This window comes from Magallana gigas, chromosome 2 (assembly GCF_963853765.1).
Source record: "Magallana gigas chromosome 2, xbMagGiga1.1, whole genome shotgun sequence".
Lineage (NCBI taxonomy): Eukaryota > Metazoa > Mollusca > Bivalvia > Ostreida > Ostreidae > Magallana > Magallana gigas.
In genome coordinates, this window is record NC_088854.1 from 51636620 (window position 1) to 51647964 (window position 11345).

The 11345-nt window shown below is 32.2% G+C and overlaps 1 protein-coding gene across 1 annotated transcript; it reads right to left on the reverse strand.

Moving 5' to 3' along the window:
• Positions 1-6396, reverse strand: LOC105318329 (uncharacterized). The gene is made up of 7 exons (XM_034447329.2): positions 6305-6396; positions 4578-4607; positions 3308-3666; positions 2903-3090; positions 2621-2776; positions 2296-2404; positions 1-2026 (listed from the first exon to the last, which is right to left on the reverse strand). Exons 2-7 carry the CDS (start codon positions 4586-4588, stop codon positions 1818-1820), a joined length of 1032 nt encoding a protein of 343 aa, XP_034303220.2. The 5' UTR covers positions 4589-4607; positions 6305-6396; the 3' UTR covers positions 1-1817.
• Between the last annotated feature and the right edge of the window lie 4949 nt (positions 6397-11345).

Genomic DNA, 11345 nt, shown 5'->3' on the forward strand with positions numbered 1-11345 from the left:
AAAGTCCAGATGCACCATCTTTGCAAGTTTGTTGAAGGTATGACTATACTGTAGTAATTATTTAGATGGAGGACCTACTCCAAAAAGTTTAGCCAGGCCCGGTCGCCGTTTATTTGCTCGAATCAGTTTATTGATTCGTGTAAACACAGATGTATTTTCATCAGCAGTATATATCAGTGTAAAGTTAACAAATAAATAAACATTGATTTATTTTATAAAAGTGTGCATTTGATTACTAAGTCTTACGAAGCAAGACCGATTGCGACTCTACAAATGTAGAAAAAAATTCTTATTATCAAATTGTGCGAACAAAAGATATCAAAATGCATAATAATCAATGTGTAATAGAGTTAATGATTGACTCCATGAACACTGTATACTGTATACCTGTAAAATAAAGTTATGGTAAGATTCTACCACTGAGACAAAGTCTAACGTTGGACAGAATACGTCTATTTTTTGACTATATCTTATCCACTGTAGTCTAGTCAGTTTAGAGTTTAAATAATCAAACTAATTGCAACACAATTTATTTCAACAAATTTAAATCACCACCAATACATGTTTGAACATGTTAAAAATATTTTTGAAAAATAGTTTGCTTTATTTGTTTCTTTTAACTTCATTTTGGAAAACTGTCGAAGAATTTATACAACGACAAAAAAGACATAAAAAAATATAAAGACGTATTGGACATCATTTTCGTCTAAAAATACAATCTTAATGAAACGCTGTTAATCTATCTTACAAAAATTGAGTTTTCAAAAGCATTTAAACAAGTATGTTTCGGACAAGTCAGTAAACTTTAAGAAACTTGAAATATATGACAATAAAATGCGTAGAGTTTACTATTTCCCATTTAAGTACAAATCTTCTCACCATTTGCATTAAAAATACGATTGGGTTCAGTAGATGTGGTGTGTATATATATCCATTGAATCACTATTGACCTCACAACATATATTAAGCATCATGTACTAGTATGCACATTATTTTAGATTTGGCAAACACAGACCCGATGTATACTTGAAATCACTTCTCGAAGTAACGAAATCAAAGGCAGCTTACTGTTTAAATTAAATAGTCCTTATCAAAAGTCAAATAATAACGTTATTTTTTCTGTCACTGAATAAAAAAGTACCAGAGTGCTGTCTACTTAATGGAGGCGCTAGAGGAAATATCCAGACACGGATACGAAAGAGGTTCACTGCAACACTACAAAACAGTTCACCAATGAGAGAGCATGCTCTATCTATAAGGGCATTTATATTTATCGGAGACACGAATACTGGAAGAAAAATACTCGCAAATTCATAAGGGAACAAAATCAACATTGAGTTGCAATATGGTTAATGTAAATGGCGGGCACTAAAAAGGAGACCTAAAACTGAACAAAGACATTTGTTAATTCTTGCATAAAGTATGTTGGTAGGACGAAGAACTATGAGTGGTTAGGGAATGACATACTCCCCTTTTCCAAAGACTAAAGCAGTAAACTTTGGTAACAGCTTATACAAGTAACACAAAGTGACAAAAAAAGCTCGGTAAAATATGCTGTTAAAAATAGCAGTTAAAATATAAATATTTTTTTAAACTAAAGTAAAACATTTATGCATATACAATGTACATAATCATTATTGCCTCCTCCAGGTTAAATTTAAGGTTAAGTGTGAATGGTTATAAATGCAAAAGTAATAAAAACTAAAAAAACAAATAAAAAATTCAAAAAAATCAAAAATATTAAAAAAAGCTCCAAATCAGGAAAAAATATTTACATAGATATTTTGTCAAACACATTATTTATATTAAGTTATACATTATTTACTGTCTATGTATTTCTTTAGTTTGGTCTTAAGATGGTTTTTCTGGGTCTGAGAAAATGTTTTGTGGATGCTCAGGAAACAGCTATCATCTTTCAATGCTCTCAGTTCTCTGTGTCTGTCGGCAGATGTGAGACTTGGGCTACACAGGAGATCCCCCATGTTGTCTGATTCTTTGTGTCCACAGTAAACCACAATCACGTGACCTTAAAATTATAATAATAAATACTTATAGCAAGATTCTGATCAATTTGGAAAAAAAAGATATAATCTTAAAAATTTGCTGGTAATGCATACTTTTCTCATGGATTAATTACTAACATTCTTATTAAATATATACACACAATATGATAATGCTCGTAACACATTTGATTAAACTTTTTGATGAACGAAGTAATTGTAAGTCACAATATATAATGTCACCAGCCACTGAATCTCACAATTTCTGTATTACAATAAAATATAATCTCCGTACCTCCGTTCTGTTGGATGTACCTAACGCAACTGACTTTCAGGTCTCCAATTTCATGTTCAGACTCCAATATTATGTGGCGATCATTTCTTTCCACAAAGATTACAACAATCTAAATTGTAACATTATTGTTAAATGATCTAAAGAACGTAATAGGTCAATTTACAACAACTGCATATGCATGCAATTATAATACGGCTACCTAAACGATATACATTGTAATATGAACGTGCAAAAATATACATTGTAATATGAACGTGTAAAAATAAACCAAATTCATTAAGATAAAATACTTTTTGCGTCTTTTGAATGTTCTGAATGTACTGACCTTTGAATTTATGTGTAAGATATCTTCCTTTTTTGAGACTCTATGATACTCTGTTTCCATGCCTGATGTAATATCTCCCATCAGGTCTCTATAAAACGCTATTCTGGTCTCGTTGAAACATATGACGGCCAGTGATCTCGTCAGACTACCTGCGCCCTACAATTTATGTCTGCAGTCGATTATGTCATAACTATTTGAATTTACCATAAAATATCTTATGGCATATGAAATTGAATTGTGTGAACGTCTTAACAAGGCAGGTGTAGAATTCAAAGTGCGCACCTTTACTTTTTGATAAGAATTTATCTGTTTTGTAACCATATCGTTTGGTTTAAGGGACAAACCATCATTGCCTAGATGTCTCTTTAATGCATTGATCTTTATCACCACACAAATATAGCCACAGACAAACGTCACGAAAACTTCTCCAATTCCAAGGAAAATCAATGAGTGAATGTGCCACATCATATCTAGTCAGTATAACATGAAATAAAACATTGTAAAATACATGAAGACTGAATGAGAACGGCAATTCTATAAGATGATTTAATCTTTAATTTAATTATTCTTGATTTTCATCCAGGTACAGAAATGCTAGGTACAGAAAGTTTTTAAAGTTTGCGCTGTGACACTTTTAAATATTTTTAAAACTGTAGTTTAGATTTTGAAATGTTTAATACATCTTACCTCTGTTTCTAGTCACATGAGCTTTTGTTTCATTTTTCTGTCTCTCTAAATCATTGTAGAATCTCCTTAATATTTCCTGTAACTCCATCTTTGAATTATTCAATTCAGTCTCAACTTTTTCATAGTTCTTCATACACGTATTCAAATTGGTATTTAAAGTTGATTGACTATTGTTGATTTGTTCAATGAGTTTTTTGGGAACTTTAACATGCATCTTCACAGATCTGCTGCAGCTTGTGTTGAAGCCCGACATAATGGTTGTCATGTTTGAATGGTATTCCAAAATAAACCTGTCATTCTTTTTATTTTCCCAAAATTGTAAAAACAAAACGAAAAGGAAAGCAGCAGTTGTGGTTGAGCTGTATAAAACATGAATGTTGCTAATGGTGAATATTATCTTTATGATTTTTCACTCAATGGATATTTTCAAGAAATACAAACTCAAAAATGAAATTTATTAGGAATATTTATATTTATTTATGATAAATCAATATACCGAATATAATTTTTGAAAAGAAAGTCTAAAAAAGACTTATAATTGTTTAACGTATAAAGTATAACTGATTTTCAAAAAAAAAAATACGTATCAAATTACAAAACAAATATTGATATACGTACTGTAAATTCCTTAATATTTGACGCGAGTACTAAATTCCGCGATTCTGCTGTTTTGTATCAAATCGTGAGAATATAAAATTGCGATCACCAATTTTTTGTTAAAATTTCCTATAGTTTAAAACTGTTTGAAAAAAAAATTAAAATGAAAGCGAGACTTTAAAATCCGCGAAAGTTGCTTCTCGTTATTTTACGCGGGAAAATAATTCCTCGCTTTTAATAAGTAATCTACAGTATGCTTTAATCTTTGATATGTCTTATTTTTTCTTTAGAATGCTACTTAAGACAGCAAAGCTGTTTAAGCTTTACTTTGTTTTCATCGATCTGACTAAAATACAGACCTCATCAATAGCGCCGCGATCTTACAACGACCCATTGAAAGCCATGTTTAGTGACGTCAGAATATACTTTGATCTAACCAATCAGATGGCAAGATACGGTTTTTCTGTTAGTGATCTTAAACAGTGTTACCGCCGACTTCGTGACTATTAATTGTTTGGTTAAAAATGTATCGTTTATGAAAATAATAATGCTCATTCTGACGTCGCTGAATATGACCCTCGATGGGTCGTTCAGATATATCTGCGCTTTCGTTATTGTAGAGATCTGTGTTTTAATCAGATTTATTCTTTCATTATTTTAGAATCAAACTTACGATGCGTGCATTTTTATGACAGAATATAACCTGTAAATAAAAAAAAATTAAAAGGTTAAATTATGACATTGTTGATAAACTCAATGATTTCTGTTTTCGACCAAGAACGTTGATATATAGCATTAACTTTATACAGATAACCATTTCTAATAACAAAATTTTTTACAACCAATTACCTTGTCGTTGTGGCACATATATATCCTTATCATATTTGTATGTACATACACATGTATTTTACTTTTACAGTTGATAAAATAAAGTGGAACGCCACGGCTGCATTTTGAGGTTTATATTATGCTATACAAATAATAGAAAAATAAATGGTATTAAAACGGATATAATATTTTCCGTGTGTGGGCGACACTTATATTTTATGATATCAGGTGGCAACGAAAAGTTTATTTTTTACTCCCATTCAAGAAACTATTAAATTCAAACACGAATGGATAGCATTACCTATTATCTAAAAAATTTGAAAGTAAAACAAATAATCGTTGTATTTTAAAATCATTTTAATACACCATTGCTACTTTTTTCTAGCATAATAAGTATACTAGCAAACAGCATCCTTTTCAATATCAGTCATTACATTTTGTTAGACAGGATGAGAGTATATCGACTGTGGATGAAGGTTGACATATTCTTCTCAGGTCTATAAAAATATATGTTGACCGATAACAAAAGGATAAAATTTTTTTAAATTAATAAAAATATAACTAATATTCTTCAAGATTATAACAGTAAAATATTTATTTATAGCGCGATCATGTGACAACAATGGACGAATCATATGCTTGGGACAAATACGATATTATTATTATATTATATGGCCATGTTGAACTCCTGATGTTATTAATATACGAGCGTAGGCGGAGTTTGACAACTATTGCTAATTGTAATTACGAAAAAATGTATCACCAAAGATTTAGTTATTCTTTCTTTTAGCAGGTGCCTAATAATGGTTCTAGCACCAAAAAGACAGTCTGGAATCATTTACTAGAACTTGACCTCAAACATAGTGTATAACTCAGTTACTATAATGATAATCAAGCTGAGTGAAAAATATGATCTTTTATTTACATAGCTCAAAAGTGCCCAAAAGCAGTTTTTACTATCAGTGCATTGGGTTAAGATATACATACAGTCATACAAACAACAGTGTGCCTAAATATCTTAGCTTGGGCCTTAGAAACGTTTTGGGACCTAAACTTCTTGGGGCCTTAACGTCTGTAATTCGTTCCCCTCCACTTTTGGTATTAAAAAAACGAATGAAATAAGCGAAATTAACCTTAAAAATGAACTTTTAAGTTTCAGGCACTAAGCATCCCCTCCTCCACCCCCCCCCCCCTTAATTAGGATTTTTAAGATTTGGCGGATTAGGCTTATTTAAGTTCGTTTCGCTTGTCAAGATTTTGGATAAGCCTGCTCCCACTACCTTAGGGACTACCTTAACATAGAAAAGTACCACATTCACATGATTTAACCACAGCATATTATCAAACAGCGCAATCTTATCAAGATCGAACATGATCGAAATTACATTTGCAGCTGTGGCGTTCCATACATCAATATATGTTTAAACGTGAATCAAACATCTATGCACGTTATACAGAAAGAGGTTGATCCCGATTTGTTGCACTTATAAATTGATTTTCTGTATCAAATATATCTTCATTATTGCAAAAAAAAAATTACCAAAGAACAAACGCTGTTTATGTTACACTTACTTTGTTTTCTGGGTCGCCACGAGGTGAGTGATAAGACGCCGATAAAACGTGCAATAAGATTGAGTGTCGTGTCTTATTCGCCCGGCCTCTAATAATATTCTCTCGACTAAGGAAGTTGACAAGGACAGACAAAAAAAAAATTCGATTGCTTTCCATAAAGAAGTTGCTTTTTTAAGTCTTTTTACAATTAAAGGGACATTTTTTTATTCTTATTATTTTCATTTATTTAAGTAATTGATTTATTACGAAAGCCCTATTGCATCATTTATGTACCTTAAATACAAAGGCGTACTACAGTCATTCTCGTTTATATGAAATATCTCTGTCGCTTAAGATCGCTTTTTCTTGAAGTATCCTAATGGGATAAAATTATACATCTTTCGTAATTAATGATTTAAGGTGTTTCGGTCTAATTCATACAAAATAAATCGCCGTTAATGTGAAGAAAAAAAAAACCAATAAAATAAATTAACTTTTTGTTGACGATAACAAAAGGAGCCCCCACCCCCTGCCACCTCCCTATATTTTGGCGCAGACCTTTTTTGAACTTACATATAAAAATTGAATTGAAAATAAGGAAATTATCAGTGAACAGGTAAACTACGACCCCCCCCCCCGACCCCCCCCCCCCCCCATCCCCACCACGAATTAGGATTTTCACGATTTTTGGAAATTTCATATTCCATGATACGTATGTTCAACAACTTTGTCAATAGAAAAATAATAAATCGGCAAAACGTAACTCAACCTGTACCGAGGAATGCAGGTACATGTATATGCAACTTGGGTGTACAAACATTGATTTTAATCCTTACATGTTTTATTAATGGTTTTTATAAAATACGACTCAAAAACGTGAGGGAGAAAGCTTACTATGGGGGAAAACTACTATAGTGTATAGTAGCTTTCCCCCAGGGAAAAGGCTACTACATGTACATGATATAATAGCGGGTTTACCCTGAGGGGAAAACTACTATGGGTACTTTACTGTATTAAAGTTTAGATTTCAGTTTTTCAATTAATAAAATATCAACAATATATAATGTGAAAATAGTTTTGTGAATGTCTGTAATAAAAATACCTGAATAAGGAGTTATATTTCTAATTTGAGCTGTTAGTAGAATAGAAATAAAGTTCTTGTTGTCGTGAATGTTTGTAAATGTTGTAATTTCTTCAAAACTTCAAATGTTTAAATAACCTTTATTAACAAGTTTGTCTATTGCATGTATGTATGATTTTACGTAATTAATTCTGGATGGGCAATTTTTCTATTTTTGGGTCCGGTAAAACTTAGTTTAATATGTAACTTCCGCCCAGCATCTCTGTGCACATGGTTTAATTACGATAACGATAAACGAATGCGGTAACGCTTAGCGACTGGTCAGGAGATCGATTAGTAAATAAAATTAATGTATGGATGTTATTTAATTACTAATAAATTTTGTATTGTTTACAGTTCTTACGTTGAAAAACCAATATTGAATAAAATTCTTCACCAGTATCAAAGATGATGACCAAACCAGCTCCAATGTTGCTGTATAACCTCCTCGGTCTCGAAATGCTGTTTGAAAGATAAAAGTTAACGACTCGGCTCTTATATTTTCAATGCATTTCCTGATCTCAGAGGTTATTCTGCAACAATCACGAAAACTCGTACTTTATTTTGGAAACAAGCGTCGCATATTGATACACAACAACAACAGCAATAAAACTGACCTTGGAAGACGGTATAAAGAGTTGAAATAATTTACAGTCTACAGGGTTGTGTACTTCCTCTCCTTTGTGATTGGTAGGAAATACATGACGTGAAACTTTACCTTTATCTCATTGGTTGAAATACTGTTCGGCGCAAGGGAGATAATTTTCTTTTTCACGTACGACTCAACAAATTACGTAGATTTCAAATCTTAAAACATGAGAAAACGAAAAATACAAATTGTTCTGAATGAAATTCAGCTTTTGATTTTCAGGTCCAACTAGTTGAAAGCAATATTCTTTAATATCTATTGAACTTATTTGCTTTTCATTTATCATTTCTATTCAAATACAAAAATGTAAAAAAAAAAAAAAAATTGTATGGCTTATATCGGTAAGTTGTTTGCACCCTAGATGGGTAGAAAATACATGTAATATTTGTAAAACAAAATGCTGAATGCAGCGGTATAACTTTGATTGTATCAAAATAATACGAGTCAACGACCCTTTCTTTTACCCTACTATAGTCGATATCAACTTACAAGCTAGGATACGCATTTCTCAATTTTAGACACGCAGGCTTAAACGACACATGACACAATCATGTTTGGATAAATCCACTCGCCATGGTATGTAGAGGAATGAGATATCTATACTACTATATTAAAATAATAGACTCGAATTTTTGGTCTTTAATATCGAGAAATCGGAAGAATACTGTCTTTTGTTTTATATATTTTAAACATCATTGGTACTTGAAGATTACCAATTTGTTTTCATTTTTTCTCAGTTAAGCTTCGCTAATTAATAATCAACGAAAATTCCTCAAAAAATCCCGGAAATCATCTGGATTTTTTGGATTTTACAATCTTGCGCTTGCGCAAAACATTCACGCTAACGGGATCTTTAGTTTATGTTTCCACATTATCACATTTGCATGATTAACTCAGAAATGATAATACAAATACGGGTAAATTTTCATTGGACTTTTGCTATATATTCTGTTCATGTATATTAATGATTTCTTATAAGAGAAAGTATAAGATAACAAATATACATTTAAAGTACTCTTGTCTTCGTGATGACAAAAAATATTTGATTACATGTACATGCAAAAAAAGTTATATGATATTTGTTAGGAAAGTGAAGATAGAATATGTTTTATCGTAAAAATGAATAATGTCCTACGGACCCAGTTTTACAAAGAAAATATGTGTACATTGGTGAAAAGGTGTTGAATTTTTCCATTCTATGGATTAAAAGTTTTAGTTGAAAGGTACATTGTATTTGCAGTCTCAAAAAGGTTTGTTGTGATGAATTTGACTGTTATTTTCAAGGCAACTTCAGTAACTTTCTCCAAAATCGTTCCGGAGCGATTCAGCAATTTTCTGCTACATTACGGATATAAGGAAGGCATTCTAACTGTGGTAAGGGCCTTTCCCGAGACTCAGTTAGATTATTCAAACTAAGGAAAATGTAGTGAAATAAATAGCATTATTGTAGGCTTATAGCTTTGTTATGTAAATGTCAATAATAAGGTGTGTCGATGTACCTTTTTCGTAAATGTCCAATATGCAATGTCAACCCGTGCACGCACGGGTCAAAGTCTAGTTTATATAAAAAAAGAATTAAATTGTCTTTGATCACGTATTGCTGTTTAGGATTCGCTCTTAAGACGGTAAGCTTTTTTTAAAAAGCTAAACTTGTAGTAAATGCACCTTCATGTCATGCTGAGTAACTAAACAAAGACATTTGATTGGAGAAAAATAAAAGAACTTGTACCCAAAACCATTGTACAATAATGCAATACAGTATGTTCAAATTCTATAATAACAGTTACAGTAAATGTGTCAGATCAGGGTTTCACCTCATATTATATATTTACACATAAAGAACATTTAATAACAAAAAAAAGAAATAAGTTCAACTGTCTTTTGAGTTACCGGCACCAAATGTATTTACAAGCACTCATACATTTACACTCATTAAGTATTTTCTTCTCCCATTTCTTAAGCAAACCGACTTTGATTTATAGGACTATTGAAAATGACAGGGCTGAAATCTACTCGACCCAGTTCTAACCAGTTTATCGATCGGTCGGAACCCTTATATAGCAACCTGAGAAAAATTACAGACTGCACGAATTAATCATGTCAAATTCAAATTACCATATAAGAAGAGTTGGCTATTTCATCTATATTACGTACTAATGTACATTAATAATAAATTAGCAAATTTTACTTACTCTTCATAATCAATTTTTTAAAAGAAAGATGTACTAGTAAATATAACCAATTGTACCATAGCTGTCGCTATATACACCACGTTTTCTTTGTTTAAAAACGTGGTGTATATATGGCAAACCCACAGTTCTCTATAGCGGGTATATACACCTATAAGAGAGCTTGAAGCTCCGCCCTCTTATATAGTTTAGGGAAAAAACCACATGCATGAATAATTACTCTTTATTAGTGTACAGACAGAAATAAGAATAACTGAGAATTAATAAAGATTGAATCAATAATTGAATACCCTCTCTCTCTCTCTCAACCGTTTTTACGGCACAAGAACAAAACTCAAAATTAATGATATTCCCCCCTCTATCTCCCCCTCTTTCTCTCTCCCTTTCTCTAAGTATAACAAATCGTTCACAATGTAATTATTATGAGCACATATTTACTTGAATAACCCTCATCTTAAAATCCACCGAAATTAAATGTGCAATTGGTGAAGATAGGTCCAGAGACTGAGTTGTCAACATCCATGGAGCGTGCTGAATCAAGGGAAGCTGTAGTAATCGTAGAGGTAGGCTCATCACTTTTCCTGAAGCGCTTAGGTTCTAACACGGTGGATAGTTCCTTCATCATGTCGTCTGACGCTCTTTTGTATTGGCGAACAGGTTCCATGGAACGGTGAACCGTGCGGGTCATAATCTCCTGCTCCTCTACCCCCGCCTGATACAAAGCCGTCGCACAGGTTCGCTTCCCGGAGTGATTGGTAAAGTTACCACTCAACCCGCCCTCTTCACACATGGATTTCATCATGGTTGACAATTTATTTACACCAATACATTGTTTGCTGAATTTTCTACCCTCTAACGCTATTCTGTAGAACGGTCCAGCCGAATCCCCGTCGTCGGATACACTGAGAACAAGGCAAATGTACTCTTTATAAATATTGTACAACTCAATGTCCGAGAATATGTGTTTGATGACTTTTGGCGAAACGTTGCGCTGGTTAAGGCCACCTGCAATTCACAAAAACTTTAATTGAAATTATCAATGAATACTAGCATTCTGATGCAATTTCCTAATTAATTCTCTTTATTTTAATATTGGAAATGATT